We start from the raw sequence: 18,408 nt of genomic DNA, 5'->3' as shown, positions 1-18,408 counted from the left end.
CAAGCTGCTGTTTAAGACTGTTGCATATCAGATGATGTTTTATGCAGGTAATTATACCTATAGAATCCAGTGGGTGAAAGTGGGTGTGTTTGACTGTAATGATTTGTCTGATAATCAGTTTGCAGGTACTGTAAAAAGGAACACCTAAAAATGACCCAGTGCCCTCAAGATACACAGTTGCCCTCACTCCAATTCATGAGAGAGTCTCACTCCATCAGTAAGAGAGCTCAGCTGTGATTGTTTTAATACACAGGATGACTAATGGTTGGAGGGGAGAAAAAGAATCAATAACAGGGGTTATGTAAGAAAATAGTTCCTTTTGTTTTGTCTTTTTTTTTTTTTTTTTTTTAAGCATTTAACACCCTTGTTACTAAAATTATCCACCCCTTTGTTCCCTCGGGGGAATGTTGCTTTCATCCCAGTTTTCATATAGAAGCTCCCACATAGATGAGACAAGGCTGAAATAAGCAAAGCTTTCCTGCTAGGCATACATCAGGAACTTTTTTCTTCCCTAAACCAGTGGATTGAGGAAGGGAGCGTTGTCAGTACAGTCTTTTATGCAGTACCAGTGCCTTTAATGCATGTTTAATAGTATTTTTAGGAATGCTTTTCAGAAAAAAAATTTGCACAAGTGCCTAAAGTTATGGGGTATTTTTTATTGGCATAGGTGTCTTTTGTATGTAATAGGTGGTATTTTATTAGGCATTTGGAAGCATGTTGTGAGTTGGCATAGTTTTTAACCTCAGGGACCTTGAAATAAAATCTTGCTGTGTAAGCTGAATGTGCTGTTGATACTTTTCCTCTGTCACCTCTGCATTATTAAGTCAACAGGAAGAAATATGTACCAACACCTCAGTTGCCTGTGTGTCATTGCCCAAATCCATCTGCACCAGCCCATGAAGCATCAGACTTGGTTATTACTACATTTTGTATGGAGGGCAAGTCGCTCTGGTGGGTGTGGGGGATCCTGCAAGGACCAAGGAAGGCATTCTTGGTCCTGAAGCTGTCCTGCATGACTCCTTTAATAATAGGGAAATGGAGATGCTGAAACAGTAAACATACCTGTAAGCTGGGAAGCTGCTCCAGTCAGGTGTATTTTTGTGTGTTATACACTTCTTATCTGTTTTGAAATGCCTATTTAAGGAGTTCATCAGTCAAAGGTGATTAAACATCATTTTTTAAAGGGTAGAAATTCTTACTTAATTACTTAAAGCAGTGAAATGGGGTGGAGCAATATTGAATGAAGCTGCCATATAGATATTGTTTTCTGTTACTTTTGTTCTGTTGGCAAGTCTTGGCACGTATAAAAAATTGTGATGGTACTAACTACTGTCCACTTTCTGTGGGGATGTGTGTTCTGTTATCCAGTGTTTGTGGGAGGTGTTAGGTGGATGGGATTTGAGGAATGAAGCTGTCTCTCTTTATGGAATAAAGTAGAAGTGCCTGTATAAACACCAGAAGTCAAATTGCTGAGCCAAAGGACAGCTTGTGTTAGAGCTTTTTTCCTTACTCTTTTGTTCACACCCTGTAGTGCAAAGCGTCTCTAACTGCAGACAGATGTCATCGTGTACAGCTTCCGTGTACGCCCAGTCCAAGGTGTAGCCAAGAGGCAGGATGTAGCCAGGAGGAAATGCATACTAGAGATGGGCTCTGGCCTCGGTTCAGAAATGGTGTCCTCCTGCAAAATGCTTCTGTTTTGGTTGGATGTTTTGTGCCTGTGCTGCAGAGGGAAGAACGGTGCAGCTGAGCCTTCAGGTGGTGCTGTGTTCTTGTCAGTCTGCTGTGATCCTGGCTCATGGGCCTGAGATGTGCAGGAACAGAGCTATCCTGCCAGCTGAGCATGATCCAGGACTCCTCTGTAAGGAGCATCCCAGGCCACTGTGGCAGTCAACATAGTTCATGTCATAAATTCTGACCCTTCTTCAGTTTTTTTACCTGTGTCATTGAGGTGATCACATCCATCTATATAACTCGCAGTTTTCAATGAGCAACCTACAGACTTGTCAGCTAATGTCTGTGCCATCTTGTGGTGACTGATCAGGTTACATCAAGATTCCCTTAAAAAAAACCCAAACCAAAACAACCCTGAGGAAAAATAATGTACTTTTAAAAGTATAGAGCGATTCTAGCTGACAGTTTTTCTTGGGTAGCATTTTGAAATGGTGAGCACACACTGAATTGAGGTGGAAGCGGATGAAGATTAAGGTGTCTCTCAGGTGAAACATCCGGCATGTTGCACAGTGGCATTTGCAGCTGTGAAGGATGGAACATTCAGATTGCAAAATTTGTGAGCAAGCATTCTGTCGTAATTGTCTAAAGAAAATCCAGAATGCCAGCATATGAGAGAAATCAGTTAACTAAGACTACCCGGGCTGTTTGGACTTTGCTCATTTTGCAAGTGTATGTTAAAGGTTGGTGCTGTAAAACTAATGGTGTAGTACAGAATTTTCAGAATTTTGTTGTCCCATGTTGTCCACACAAGCTAGAAATTCTCATTTTTGCATTTTCACACGTGGAAAAGAATGTTCCAACACCTGCCTGTAATTGTGGGTGTATCCATTCCTAATGCAAAAGGTATGTACTGCATAGGAAGGTGATTAAGGGAGGTGGGGGGTGGTGGCACACACGACACCCAGCACATTTAAATACAGAAGAGGACTCACCCTCATTGTTTTAAGTTAAGCTAAAATTTCTAAACATGAATAAGCAGAGCAGCTGAGCAAAAAGCAGGTTCGTGCCTGGAGCCTTCCAGGCTTCTTTTCACTCAGTGCTCATCTGCTTGTGCAACCGCAGCTCCATTCTCCCGCTGCCTGGAGAGGAGGAAGGAGCAGCCCCTGCTGCCGAGGTGCTTCCAGCTCTCCACAGGCGCGCAGGAGACAGCGTTCCCAAGGCCGGCTGGCTGCAGCTGAGGAGACAGCACTCATAGACCCTCCTTTGATTAGGATGTGTCCGTGTTGTCAGGGCAACTGTTAACAGCGGCGTATCATATTTTCTCCTCTTCTATTGCGTGCTGAATATTTTAGTGTGCTGTAGCTGGAAGAAGGTTACAGGGAAGAAGGTGCTGCTGCAAGGAACCTGGAGCTTGTGGGCTGGGATCTGATTGAGCAGGTTGAGACAGCAAAGAGCAGCATCCAAACCAATGTGCCTTTAATTAGGGCTGTTCTTCAAGGAGGGGAAGGAACTGCAAGCCTTTCACTGCCGACTGGATGTTGGTGTTTGTCAGCTGTTTGCATGCTGCTCATCCATAGAGGATCTGTTACAAGTGCTCAAATGAACAGACAGCGTTGCAGCTAGCGGCTAATCAGAGGCTGGAGTTTCTTACTTTTTTTTTTAAATAAGCAAGAGACAACAGTAACATGCCTGGTTCAGCTACTGCCCTCCGACAAGAGAGACTGAAGAAAAGTGCCAGGCCAAATCCCCCAGGTTTATTCACCATTAACGAGGAGGATGAGCAGCAGAAAAATGGGAATTCCACAAGACTGAAAGGTACGATTCTGTTCTGCAGTGCAGTCAGGGCTGCCTGTGGGATAGGCTGCACAGCAGGCACAGCAGTGTTTTATTAGCTCTTCTGTGTGCTACAGAGAGTCTGTGAGTGGCTGGTGCAGTTTGGTAGTTCGTGTTGGCACTCACAAATGTGAGTGTGCATTTAAATCCCCAGGCTTGTTATGCAATCAGCTGCTTTGGCTATGAAGAAAAAAGAATACTTTTTAGTTATTAATCACATTTCTTCTGGTAGGAATAATGGTCCTGCATCAGAAGTAGATCAGTGAGTTTCTGTGTGTTTACTTTGATTTCTGTTTGCAGTCTGGGTAAGTAACTGGTAAAAGCAAGGTTAGGTTGGAGAGTACAGGATGCAATCCCTGCCTGTCATAGAAGACAGCATTGCCAAAGACAATGTGAAACTGTCTATACTTCATTCATGTGCGGGAGGGGCAGTGTGCCTTTGGCAGAGTACAGAAAAATACATATTGTTCAAATATGCTGACTTTTATAAGTCTGACAACAAAACAAAACAGACAGAAAACCCAAACACAAACCCAACAGAGTGTTAAAGAAAAATATTTATGTTGCTTGAGGTCGGTAAGCAGTGGTGGCAGAGGGATGCTGATGGCCGTTGATTTATAGCAGGTCTGTCAAGCCAGTGTAGCCACTGTCTGTCTTGCATCATGTAATTCCTGTTTCCTACATGGCTCCTAGTGTTTAAATTCTCTTAGCCTGGCAGGGATTCTGCTACCTACACTTATGACTGGAATTTTATTCCTGTATTTTTCTGTGCTCAAGTGATTCTATGTGTATGAGCACTTCTTTAAGGGGGGAAGGGGGGGGGGGGGAAGGGAAGGAGTGAATTGTATCAGTTTTTGTTTACAAAACAAATGTTAGTTTGTAGCCTCAAGACACTGTTTTAAATTTCAGTTATTACCATTGTACCATGTAAGAGGAGAGACTAGAAAGCATTTAAATAGCAAATTTATAGTATGTATATTTATTAGAGCTGAATAATTTACAGCTAACTGATTATTTTCTTTTTCTAAAGGAAAAAGGTAGCTAGCTTGGTAGCCTTTACAAACAAAATCAGAACTCAAGTTTTTGTTTGTTGGGGGTATTTTTTGAGTTTGCAGTTTGTCCTTTTTTATTTTATTTTTTTTTTTCTCAGAATGGTAAAAAGCCTAACTGGTTAGAGCTTCATGAAAAAATATATATTGCTAGTCATTGTTAATATGCCTATTGTGTTAAGGTCTTGTGTACATAGTTACCTGCTCTTCTCTGTATTTGAAACTGCCCATATGAAATGGAGATTCAAACTCTAGTGTGAGGTTATTGAGTTCTTAATGTTTTAAGAAGCATATTACTTGCTTTCTTCACCCACTGGATGGCTTCCAGAGTCAAAAGTCCATAAAGCTACAAATCAATAATTTTCCTGGGGTTTTTTTCAATGGTACAGCTAGTTTCCCAACAGTTTGTTGACTTAGCTACTCCTTTCTACTTGAAGGAGCTATACAGATGTGCTTATCTGTTGTGTCTCTTGTTTTAACAGAGATTAGATTTTTGATTATTCCTTTATTTTCTCTCATTGCTGTGAAATGTAAGCCGATGAATGTGCACAGTAGCACAGATAGCAAGCAAGCAAGTTCACGTGGTTTTGAGAAGAAAAAAATTTGTCAGCTTACCTTGACTGCTCCTGGTGAGAAATAATATAGGAAATGGTACAAAATATTCTGGAACTATATTAATTTGCTTTTCATCTTACTAAATGCTTAAAATAGCTCATATTGTCTCTAGAGCAGTAGAGCATTTGCACAATGATACACAGTGTGGGTAAATAGCTGTGTTTGTACATTTGAATGTTATCAGTGTATGTGGGTTAGGCCGGAATGCCAGGTAATGGAGAATGCATGTACTCAGGGTGCTGTTCTTCTCACCTGGTACAGGTAGGGTCACTCCAGTGCAGCTCTGACTGGGTGATGAACCCACGTGGGGCTTTTGTGAGTCTTTAGTGTCTTTTGTTCTCTTGCTACTTTATAGGGTTTACCTGATCTTAGTTCTTTACCTGTTGTTTTTCTTCAGCAAGCACCTGAAGCTGCTGAGATGCTTATGGGTTTTTTTCTCTCTCTAGCACATTCTAAGTCAATGTTATCTTTGTGGGAGATGGGCTAAGTGTTGTCTTCATCTGAAGTTTCTGGTATCATGCTGGACCTGTCTTTGTACAGCAGTTCAACACCCAAGAGGCCTTTAATGGATTTGAGATACTCCAAAGTAAAGTTCTTTCCTCCATTAGGAATGTTTGAATATCATCACAAGGTTTAAAATAATCAATATTTTCATAGTTCAGGTCTTCTCAGAGTACTGAGGCTTGATTAGACTTTTTTACAAGAGTTGATTTTATGATCTAGGAAACAAATATTTATGTGGATCTTAATGTCAGTGGCATTTTTGAGGTTTTCTGTAAATTGATTTTCGTATCAGTCATTCCTTTGCTTGTCTGGCTGTCTGCATTGTAATTGGAGGAGTCTGGTAGGCAAAATGAGTTTGTTTCTCCAGTGTAAAGAAATAATTATAATTTTAAAGCTTTTTCTTTTCTGTCTGGAGATACTAAAAGCCTGCAGTGACTTGTGCTCCTGATATTTCCTTTCCTTTGATGTGAACTGTATTTACTGCTTTTTCAACAAATATTTTAACTTCCTTTCCTCCTTTTGGCTTTGGGACAAGGACTGCATATTTATTGTATATCTGTATGGCACCCACTGTTGCAGGGTCTTGAGATCCTGTTGTGTAGTAGAAGAGTGCAAGTAAAAATAACTAAATAACTTGGAATGTCCTTTTTTACCTTTACTAACAGTATTTATTCTCCTTTTGTGTTATAACATAAAAGAATTTTGCTACTTACTGTACTCTTCAAATAGAATTTCTGTGGGTTTACAGAAGCTTATTTTGCACTTAATTGCTTATTGGCTTAGTTACCAGCTTTCCTGCAGTTCTGCAGCTATATTAACAATGAAACTGGACAAAACAGGAAGAGAACCACACACTTACTGCCTCAATGTTTCCTTAAAGCTTGTGTAGTAAAACAGATACTGTTTCTGTGACTGAAGTGAGTGTGTGTATATGGCTCTGTGTGTAAATCACAAAGACATGACTTTGGGTAGATTAGTATTTAATTACAGGTATCCATCCTGTGTGTGTGCACTTCAGCCTCAGGCATTCCTTGAATTCAGGTACGAACAATTCAGTCTGCATTAGGATTTTGCTCCTCTGCTGGGTTAATTTTGTGCACCTTGGATGTAATCTTAAAACTTTATTCAATTTTATGAAATTTTAAAATGATGCCTCCTTCCTCTCCTTCCTCTTAGAAGGAAGACCTTCCCAACTGTTGATAATGTGTTTCTAAAACTATCATTTGACGAGGCTGGAAAAGCAATGCTCATTCTTCTGGGTTGTGGGTTTGAATACTTAATAACTGACATAATTATGACATTTGTGACAAATTAGTGAAAAGTCTCAATTTAGCAATGGAATCCTTCACCATCTTGCTTATTTAAAACTGATCCAGGGAAGGTACCTCTAATCTGCGGCGTGAGTGTTGCTAATACAAAGCTAGACATACACGCCTTAGCTTTCTGAACAGTAGCACTGATTATTTGTCATCTTGAAAACAAGAGAAAGGCCTTTTTCAGTCCTTTGGTGAATGACAGTGATGTCAGTGACAACCAGCAGATTTTGCCACTGTTGTGTGGCTGGTAATTTGTGCATACTGGTCGTTTCAGATCAAAGGTTTGTTCTTCCAGAGAGATGGAGGTGATTTCTTCTATCATGACTGTTGGGTGCTTAGTTTGCCATGTTCTGTATGGATTAGTGAAACACGTATTTCTTTTTAGACTCAGTTTGTCTAACTTTTAGTTCAGTTGCTGCCTGTTAGTGTACCCAAAGCAAACTTAAGATACCTGAAAGAAAAGGGAACTTGGCATCTTCAAGGGTATTAAACTGATAGTCCTGGAAACTGAAACTGTATACTTACAAAACAGGTATTGCATGGGGTGTGGAAGTGTAATTTTATCCCACGCTGCAGAGTCTGTGCCTCAGGCAGGATCCAGAATGACAGCTGAGTCTCTGGCTTTCACCACACTTTAAACCAGCAAAACTGCCTGGGATGGTGGTTCTTAATGGGGCCACTTGATGCTGGTCAGGAGGCAAAACAATGAGCAATTGTTAAAGGCTGATGAGTTGGCTTACCAAAATCAGGTACTGGAGGTTTTTCTGACAATATGTAGCCCTGTCTTGCCCATCTGAATTTGAGGGAAAGTGAGTGGAAAGGGTGGATGGAAGGAAGGAAAGGAAGCAATTCTCATTATGATGCTGGTTGTGTAAAGGGGCAGGGCTGAGAACAAAACAGTGTGGTCTGGTGTCCTGCACCTTCCAGTGAGTTCTGCTAATGTCTCTGTGCAGTCCCTTTCTCTCTGCTAGCCAAGGCCAGGAGAAGAGGGGTCCAAAAGTATCTTTGATTCTTCTGGACATTTATTTACACAATCATGGAAAAAGGTGAGTTAGAAGGAGCCCACATGGGTCATCGGGTCCATCTCCTGGCCCATTGCAGGACCATCCCTGAGAATCCCAACATATGCCCAAGAGTATTGTCCAAACACTTCTTGAACTCTCTCAGGCTTGGTGCTATGGCCACTTCCCTAGGAAGCCTGTTCCAGTGCCCCATCCACACTCTGGGTGAAGAACCTTTTCCTAATATCCAACCTAAACATCCCCTGACACAGCTTCAAGCCACTCCCTCACATCCTGTAAATGGTCACCATAGAAATCATTGTCTGCCCCTCCTCTTCCCCTCACAAGGCAGTTGTAGATTACAATGAGGTCTTTAAAAATGCCTCTCAAAATATCTGGGAGGTACATTCTTTAAAAAGCCCTACATTCATTGCTTACAGTGCAACTCTTGGGGGTACAAAAGGAACTTGTGTTTTTTTCAGGAAACTGCTGCCTCTGTTTGTAGGGAGTCCCCATTCATTGCCATAGGTGCCAGGTAGCAGGAAGCATCCCATTTTTAACCATGACAAAGAGATCCTAACATGAAGTAATTTATAAGCAGTAAAGCAAAGAGACTATGCTGGAAGTCTGAGGGATAGCAGGGAATGTGTCTGCAGACCAGTAGAGCAAATCTGATTTGTTCAGTCCCTCTGGCTTTCAGAGTGAAAGTCCAGGGTCTGAGGACTTGGCTTGTGTTGTAACACAGCCTGTTCATCAAAGTGTGTGCTGGGATTACTGACAGTGCTTATCTGTGCTGGGTGGGAATCATCTTACCCTTCTAGCTGAGCCCTATGAGAAGAGGCTTCTACTGCTGATTCTAAAGGATCTGTTCAGTTCTTCTGATGACTGCTTTTTTGGGGGGAAACAGTCTGTGGTCCATTCATGTGCTCAGGAAGCATACTTTGAGTGCTGACATTGAGTACATTTATGGCATGAAAAAGAAAAGTATGATGTTGACAGTCTTGGAAGTTCAAGTTGTTTAGGTGCATTCAGTTTAACTTGGCATGTCAACTAGGATAATCCCTTTTAAGGAAATACTGAATTTTGCAAATAGCTTTTGTAAGTAAATGGGGTTATTTCAACCAATATCCAAATGAAAACACAGTGTTCAGCAAAACTGTCCCGGTGAGAACAGGATGCAACATTTTACTACTGTACTCACAGGATAGGATGCTTGTTGAAGTTGCAAAAAGATTTGTGTTCAGTTTGAGATAACGCTCGAGAAAGCTTTTGTATGAGAAACATCACTCATGAAAGATTGATAGCAAGCAGTGGAGTTTTTTCCTTATTCTCTATTACCTCTGTAAAAGTCATGACTTTAAAAACCTGGAGTTTGGTATCTGATTCTGTGTGGAAAATAAATGTAAAGGGAATGTAGGTTCATGGTCATTTCTTATGGGGGAAAAAGAGAAACCTGGAAAGTGATAAGTCTGTCCAAGAATCCTGAAATTCTCTGAGGTCTTGTTGCATTCTTTTTTCCCTGAAAATATGCAAATAATACTCTTTTGAGGACTTTGCACAGTAACACACCTTTGGAATAAGCTGACAGCAAGAAGAAATGGATTTCTGTGTCCTGTTGTACTGCATTACATACTCAGGTACTACCATGTCTTTATTTTGCAGTGAAAAATTGAGGCAATGGCTAAGCAAATGTTTTTAAAAGAAATATGTTGTGGTTCGACCCCCTGATGTTTTTGTGATTGTGGTTTTGTCGAGTCTTGGTGCTCTTGCTGCTGTTTGCAAAGCTTGCTCAGAAACTGCTGTATCTGTTCACTCCCTCGGAGTTGGCTTTGTACCCAGGTATGTGGCAGTCTGGTTTTATTTTTAAGGGAAAAGCTTTTGCTTGTCATATTGAACTCCAGAGAAATTAATGAGCACTGGCCTAGAGCATTGCTTCTGGCTGTGAGTGGTGATGGAGCTCTATGTATTACTAGGATCAGCTGATTCAGGGGGAGTACATAATTTTTCTTCCTACGCAAGCTCACATGTGTGCGTTCTTTGCTTTCTCATCTACCTACGGAGTAATTTTTGTGCCTTTTTAATTTTTTTGCTTCTTTAAATTCAACCTGTACTTAAAACTGGAGATCTTGTTTTTCTGTTATTTGAGAATTAAGAGTTCTGAGTGCAAGCATCTCATAAGAGTCTCATGGCATTATCAGAAGTCTCTTCAGAAGTGGTTTGTGGGTGTGGGATTTTTTTGGTTTTTGGTGAGATGTGCTATGGTATTATTTAATCTAGTCTACCCAACCTCAGGCCACAACAGTAATACACCAGAACAAATGCCACAATGATTGATGCAATTTGCTCTGTTTTAATGAACTGCCATCAGTTTTTAAAAATGCATCTCACAGTGCACTGTTTTTGCAGCCAAGCACTACTTGAAACTCATGAGTTTTAGATGCGTTGAGCTGAAGCATGGTTTGAGTGGACACTGATGTCTGCAGGTCAGATTTGTATAATGAATGTAAGAGACACTAAGGGGCAATGTTTAATAAGCAAATAAAAATGCAGATGAAATATCAGAAATTAAATTAAGAAGTATTCTAAGACTTGGACTTTGAAGTCTTGTTGCTTGGAGTAAATTATTTTCCTTTTTCAGCAGAGCGGAATCACTTTTACTAGATTCTGCATAAAACTCTCATTGATTTATAGGTCTGACTATGAGAACCATTAAATAACTAAATTGTCCCAAGCCCCATCTTAATATATAGATGCAGCCTTAACTGCTTAGTCAAGTTCAAGGGAGGAATGACTAGGGAGGTAGCATGCAGATGGTATAAATTTTCTTTTTATGCTTGTGGTTCCAGAGGAGAACCACTTGAATGCTAGCTTCACTTTCTCCTTTAAATGATTAACTTGCTGATAATGGCTAGAGTAAACAAAGTTCCAGAAGGCAGGTCACTGCAGCTTAACCTGGATGCAGGTTTCTCCAGAGAGCAGAACTGTGTCCCTGCTGTAGTGGAAGATACAATGGACTTGGAGCAGGCTATACCAGTGGAAAACTGAACTGCTTTGTCAGTACTAACACAAGCCTATAGCTTTATTCTGTGGTTTTTTTGCTGGGGAACTCTTGGGCTGTTTTGAAGTTGATTAATACCTTCTGTTGTTTCAATGGGATGATGGTACAAGGTTGTCTTTCATTCTCTGTTGAGGTTTTTGCTCCCTTTTACTCTGGACAAATAAATTTTCATCCAGTTGTTTCAGATTTGTTGAAGCCTAGTTTTCCTTTTCAGCTCTCTGGAGGAAATGTCGTTTTCCTCAGGGATCAACTATATTTTTGCACATTTTTATGCCGTTTATCTGTGCAGTTGTAAACGAGAAGAAACTAGGTTTGGAATTAAGAGTTGGAACAAATCAAGCACAGATATCTGCTGAGATGTAAATTGTGGCAAGTAGCAGAGATTGCAAATTATAGCGGTCTTCCAGTTGATGCCTATCACACAGGAATAAAAATTCAGTTAGATGAAGCACTCTTCCTTTGCTGGTACTAGTCTCTGTACAGGTGGCTTCAGGGAAAGCAGGAAGAAGTCACATTTGTGGATTTTCAACTGGTCTCTAATCTGCAAGTGGTCTTCAGCAGTGAGTGTTGGAGGCCAAATCTACAATAAACTTTAATCCTAGGCAAACTGATTCCTTGCCTCTCTTTCTGAGGATTATCCAAAACCCTCAAGAAGCCTGGAGAAATGGTCAAGGTACTGGAGTTCCCAGAAGGGACTCAATGTACTTAGAGACTGAACTTGTAGTTTGGTTGCTGACCACCTGCTCATCAGGTGGTCATTTGTTTCATTTGTTTCACACCACTACAGTCTGAGTCTCCAGTAATGTCTCCTGATTTGCCTAGTCTTCACACAGAGCTTGATTGATTTATTGATTTGTTTTCACTGTCAGCATTCTTCAGGGTCTTCCTCTTATATCTGAAGCTGACATAGGACCAACTTCTACAATTTGGCCCACCAGGCGCACTGCTTACAGATTTCTTCTCCCATCTGCCACTGGCTTTTTGCTTAGCATTGGAAGGCTATGGAATGAGGCTGGTACCACTGCACACCCCTGCAGGAAATACTCCAGCTGGTGGAATTTCGTCTTCAGAAGAGCTTTGCTGCAGCATAGTGCCATACCCACCTCCTATTGCATGATATGCTGTGCTAGAAATGTTTCCTTTCCTCATCAAGAACAAGGATGCTCCCTGAAAGATCTGAGGATAGTCAATGACATAGAAAACATTAGGAAGAATTTTTATCATCTTTCTCCTGGGAGGCAATAAGGAAAAGGATTGAGAAAAACACTTTCAAACTAAGTTTTCTGTAGGGTGCCTGAGTTCTGATTTGATTGCTGGGAATAAATATGATTGTAGGGCTGATGCCCTAGGCAGACAGTCTGACCAGTTGAAAATCCAGTGAAAGATCCTCAACCTAAAATCTCATGATACTCTAGAATAGTTTGTTAAATGTGCTGAAGAGGCTTGGGTGGGTTTTTTTTTTCATTCTTGAATTCCTGATCTTTTTCAGCTTCATTTTAAAGTCCTGCACAGACAAGGCGTATTATAGAAGTGCTGACAGAACTTGATTCATACTGTTGTATCTTGGTGTACAAAGCTATCTTGTTTCTCAATTCTGCTTCAGGAAGCTTTTCTGAAAGCTGTTTTGGAAATGCAGGTTTATCCAGTTACCCGCCCTTGACAGAAGAAGTCATTCTTTTACACAGCCTGTTCTGGCTTTGGTTTTTTTTCAAAGTCAATTTCCTCATCGCCTGCATGCTGACTTAATGCACCGGTGAAAATTGGAGTACTGAATTTTGGCTTGTATGCTAAGACACCACAAATCACACCAAACACATCTGGTCTCTAATCTCAGCAAGTGGTCTTCAGCCGTGCATGTTGGAGGCCAAATCTACAGTCAATTCCTAGGCAAACTGACATCTGAGCTGTTTGCGAAGACAGAGATGTCATGTCAGTAGAGTTTGCGCTGGTTTATTGTGCAGGAGTGTCAGTGTGATGGAAAACAATCTGATAAACCTTCTTGTAACAGTGCTTTCATGAGGAATGTACACCCCATCTTGGATGTGCAGTCCATACAAATTCTAGATAATGCTACTTTCACTTTTCGTGTGCATTTCCTTTCAGTAGAAAAAACATGTTTACCTCACTCTTATTCCCTGTAGCAAAGGAAGAAAAAGTAGGTTTTGTTTTTTTGGGTTTTTCTAAACACAAACAACTTTCTCTAGCCACCTGACTACAGTAGTGATGTGTTTACTTGCAGTCTGAACTGTAAAATAAGAGGTAAAGAAAAAAGCAGATGGCAGTTGTCATCTGTAAACCAGAAAAGGACAGCAACAACCAGCTGCTGAGTGAGGTATTGGTAATAAAACCAGGATGCAGACCTGGTTTGTGCTTGTTGTGCCTGGGTTATCACTGTTTTGATATGTATTCTTACCCTTCCAATTTATTTTTTCTGAATTACGCTGTTATGTATTGATCTACTTCTGTACTAGTATTTTTCTCTGCCAGGTTATTCTCAGTTTTAGGAAACACAGTGGTCATAATTAGTACCCAGGGAGTTTCTATGAGCCTCACCATCCCTGTGAGCTAGGTAGAGTCATGCTGGTGTAAACCATACCTCACATGCTCAGTGTCACTGAAGGCTGCATGCAGGGCAGCCTGGCTTTTCACTACAGTATGTTCAACCTAAATCTTTGTAGTCAATAAATGATGCAAAGCACTGCTGTGCAGACTGTGGTGCTCACACAGAGCACAGAGATGCTTGTGGATGCCTCCTTTTTCTGGTTAGGTTTTTTTAAAATTCCTGTCAGATTTCACATGTTTGTGGTATTGGCATGTTGAGTAACATTCCAGGACTGAAATATTTAAGGTGGTAGTGTGATGGTTTGATCTTCCTTTCCTAAGAAGTAAATGCAGCATCTCCATGATGATTGTGTTGCAGTTCTGAAAAGGCTCCTGCCCCAAGGCTTGCAGAGGTGATTTCTGCTCATTTTAGCTCTCCAAACAGGCTCTGCTACTGCCTGGCTGTAAACAGTTCAGTGTTTTGCTGCTACTAGCAGTTTCCTTTAAGGGAACTCTTAACTAATCTCCATGAAGATTTAGCTTACACTTTGAGAAAGTGCTGCTGTTTAGTCTTTCTTTATACTCCAGGCTCGGATTATGGAGTTTTCTTAAACTTGTCCAAGGATTTCTTTTCAAAAATATCTAGATAATTGGAAGTGGCAAGCTCTTATCACTAAAATCTACTCCCAGATGGTTAAAGTGAAGCTTTTTATTTTTCTATACATCAAGGCACAAAGGTTTGCTGATGTCAAAGTCTGCCAGTCAGTTTTCAGTAGAGTTCTTGGGCAGTTTTAAGATGATGTTGCCTCTTTTGTGTTTCTGGCTTTTTTGTGGGGGAGGTGGGGGTGTCTGGTTGGTTTTATTTTTGAAGTAGGGGAAATGGCAATGTGGGTTTACAAACCTGAGCTGATAAATTCCCAGGAACTTTCAGAAGCAAGGGAGTCTGTGTTAGGGAGAGGTTATGTTCCCTCTTTCATTAACTTTTGTGTGCCCTTTTCATGGCTCCAAGGAGTGTGATTTGACACGTTTCATCCAATGAGTCGCACAAGCAGACCTCTGCTCTTGAAATTGTATGAGCTATCATAGCTTTAGAAGGAAACAAGGTAGGGAGCAACTTTATGAGAAGGTTCACTTCTGGATTTCTGGTGTTGGTAACATGTTTTATCCTTAAAGTGAGCCAAGATATTTCTTAAAGTGGATTGGTAGAGTTACTGCGTGCTTATAAATGGGATGTTCTGTCAGTAACTTCTCTTCTGAAGTAAACAGAATCCAATATCTTTAAGAAGAGTAAGATTTTTGCATTTTTCTCTGTGGTTAAAAACTTGTTGTAATGTGTTTCCGAGGAGAGGGGGAGGCATTTACTTACTTTTGAAAGACTTTTGCCATCCTCATTCTCAGCAAATTCTCTGCACAGAATATCCAACCTGACCTCATTTTGATGGACTGGGGTAGTGTGGAAGTACACTGAGCTAGGAGGCTGGGAGTGAGCAAGAGTTATAGAAGTCAGGAGAGTCACAGAATGGTTTGGGTTGGAAGGTATTTTAAAGATCATATAGTTCTAACCCCCCCTGCTGTGGGCAGGGACACCTTCCATTAGACCAGGTTGCTCAGAGACACATCCAACCTGGCTTTAAGCACTTCCAGGGATGGGGCATCCACAACTTCCATGGGCAAACTGTTGCAGTGCCTCACCATCCTCACAGTGGGGAATTCCTTTCTAACATCTAATCTAAACCTACCCTCCTTTAGTTTGAAGCCAATTCCCCCTTGCCCTGTCACTACTTATCCTCATGAAATTTTTTTCTCTAGATGGCATAACAATATATTTGTAAAAACAGAAGCATGCTCTTCACCTGAGGAAAGCTTGTTTTTCAGTTTTAAAGCTGCTGTCTTCTGAGACTGGTTATTGGAAAATAACCAGTTATTGATTAACAGTCCTTCTGAGACCTGCGCTGCAAAGACTGCCTTTTCACATGGAAATTCTTGTGACTTACAGAAAAAATATAATGTCTAGTAGCATTTACAGGAACTGTATCTGTTTCTCTCTCTGGGGAGAGGGAGCTCCTTTTTGCAGAACATCCTGACAATAGTGATTATAATGAGAGCTTTCCCATCTGATCCAAATATTTCATGCTGTGAAGAGATGATTCAATATTACTCTGTGGAAAAACAGCCAGCCAAAGAGATTCTAATTACTTGTGACTGAGCAACAGTGCACTTACTTTCCATTCTCTGCACAGGGTTTTCTCCCTTTCGTTTTGTCAGACTTTCCTTTTGCCTAAATGTTCTTTAAATAAAAACAGCATTTATTGTATTCTCCAGAATGATTTAACACGGAGCATAACATATATGTGTTTGTGAGGTATATACCACAAATACCTTTTTAACAACATGTTTTGCCTGTAAATTTTTGAGAAGATTTGCTACTTGCAGTTATTAAAGGATGTGAAATCACTGTGTGCATGTGCTTCAACCTCTGCTCCCTATTGCACTCTTGGATCTTTAAAAGGGAAAATCCAATGAGATCTGGCTTTTCTGTTATATAACACACTGCTGTGCAATTATAAACGCTAAAACCACGTTCCAAATACCTTTTATTTTGTGCTGTACTGCAAAGCAGTGCAATGTTGGATTATGTTTTATGCTTTGCTTTTTAAACGGAGAAAAATAAAATGAGGGAAATAGGGAGTCTGTTGGTGTCCTGCATGCCTTTAAGATTAATTGGGACTTTGTACTGAAAGAGAAGCTAATTTGTGTTGAATACAACTGGCTGCTGAGTAAGTGGAGCGTTGAGGCTTATGTTAATTGGCAGTTGTGCCTTTTCTGCTGTTTCCTGGTGCTGTACTCGGTGACCTGGTTGGGCCGGGCTGGCATGGCTTGTGTGTGGTCAGAGCTGCTCACACACTGCAGAGTGTGTGCAGCTACTCACTGCTGCCTGCAGAGTGGGGCTGTTTTAATGGGACACTGCATAGCTTGATGGTCATGGCGCACTGAGCTCTGCCCGTCATGTGCCAGTAGAGCCAAGAGCTCTGTGTGCTGAGGTGCTGGTGGCCAGGCAGATGGAAATGGAAATTGCCTGCCAGGCTGGTTTCCTGGCTCTGCTGCCACTGCATTGGATTGCCATTCATGGACTTGAGATGTAGACACGTACAACAGTTGTTATAATCTTCTATACAATTTGAATATCTTTTGGTAAATTTTTTAGATGCAGAACTGCCTGGTCAGCCTGGGAAATAACAAATTTTTAAGTATTTCCATTCCCTGTCCCACCTGGGTAGGACATTCTAACAAATTATGGTGTGGTTTATGATTTTGGTGAAGCTTATTGGCTAAACTTTTTTCGTCAGTAGTGTTTGTATTTCTGCTGTCTATGGGTGCCTTTTGGAGGATATCTTAGTGTCAGAGCTTTCCAAGCAAGGATTGCTACTGAATGCTGTGGCAAAGTACAGAGTGGTGCTGTGGTCAAATGCTTGGTGCTTTTGATGTGAAGAGAATCCTTTGTCCCTGTATCTGCCCTTGTGGGTGCCCTTCACCCACATACTGTGACACAGGTTTTGTGACAACTCTTCAATACTAGAAATAGATTATTTGAGAAAGAACAATAGGTAAATATTGCTAAGGCATTGCTTTACCCCCAGGTAAACAAAGTAGGAACACTTATCAGTGGAGGAGATGAGGTGTGGTTTGAGGGTTTTTTTTCCCCAAATTCTTAAACAAATACAGATATAGGCAGTTTATTAATGCCAGTGGAGTGTGGGAAGAAGTTATGCTATTGATTGCATCACAAGCTTTGGCAAAATGAAACACAAAGCTTCTTGTAGACACTGATTCTAGATCCTGTTCTTGTTCTATTGTGTCAAGTACTCTCCTTCTAAGAGAGCAGGGAAAAAGCTCTGCAAGGCTATTATCTGCTGTAGTTAATTCTAGAAATAGATGGACACTGAATTTTGTAGTGAGCTGTCATGACTGGAAAGATATGGAAAGATATCCCATGGTATCAGTTGAAGTCCACCTAGGAAAGGACTTAGGTACTTCTGTTTATAAGCACTGAAAAGCTAGACATCATGTGTGCTCCTTTCCCATGGTTTTCAAAACCTTTTCCAAAGGTCTTTTAATAAATTCTCTGAATGGGAGGTGAACTAAAAACTGTATGAGGTAAAAACAAGGCTTATTGACCTCGAAATATTTAAAATGCTGCATGGGATAGTTCCAACTGAATGGTTTACTCTTTTCAGAGCTGCAAATTTTTTGCACAACTGTAATTCTGCCCTATGTAGTTGTAACTCATGAATAGTACAGAGCTCAGTTTGTCCTAAGGAGAAGTGCTGTGTCTGGGGAATTTTAAAGATGTCTGGCAAGAAGATCCATGCATAGACTTGTGCAACACCATTTAAAAGGCTGGGCCAACTTCACCCTTGTTGAAGCAAAGTAAATCGAAAAAGTAGTGAATCTGATCACTCTTGAAACACATTCTTCTCTTGATAATGGACTGAAAGCACTTACTGCATTGTCTGGATCTCTCTGCCTTTATTGAACTGAACTGCATTTTGCAAGTAAACAATTAGTGGTCTAATACTTGCTTGAAAAAAATAACCATACAATAGCCATTTCAAAAAATGAGAAAGCTCCCAAGGACAGGTATAGCTACAGTTCCTCAAGTTGCTTTGAAGAAATTGGTGCAAATTTCTCATCAGCCTTTGAATCCCAGAGCTGTTTATCTTCTGAATTATGGGTGGGTCTGTACATCCTGCTGTCACGTCTCGTCATATCTCAAAATAGTAGAACTACAAAAAGGTTGATCATTTTGTAGTGGAGTAGTT

At 40.7% G+C, this 18,408-nt stretch overlaps 1 protein-coding gene across 6 annotated transcripts in view; it reads left to right on the top strand.

Moving 5' to 3' along the window:
• Positions 1–18,408, top strand: part of MAP7 (microtubule associated protein 7) — a gene marked incomplete at its 3' end in the record, with an annotated part of 109,582 nt that overhangs the window by 7,737 nt on the left and 83,437 nt on the right. For 2 of the 6 annotated variants that reach the window (XM_083856425.1, XM_083856424.1), the window contains exon 1: positions 2,814–3,486. The exons of 1 other annotated variant lie outside the window; for it this stretch is intronic. In XM_083856425.1, coding sequence (XP_083712551.1) covers positions 3,357–3,486 — 130 coding nt within the window. In that variant the 5' untranslated portion in view covers positions 2,814–3,356. Of the gene's footprint in view, positions 1–2,440; positions 2,575–2,813; positions 3,487–4,967; positions 5,084–18,408 lie in introns of those variants that run through there. 3 more of the 6 variants (XM_083856428.1, XM_083856426.1, XM_083856427.1) reach the window with 3 other exon arrangements.

This window comes from Zosterops lateralis, assembly GCF_965231275.1.
Source record: "Zosterops lateralis genome assembly, chromosome: 3".
NCBI classification, from domain to species: Eukaryota; Metazoa; Chordata; class Aves; order Passeriformes; family Zosteropidae; genus Zosterops; species Zosterops lateralis.
The sequence above is the reverse complement of the archived record's forward strand: the minus strand, read 5'-3'. Positions and strand labels throughout refer to the sequence as shown.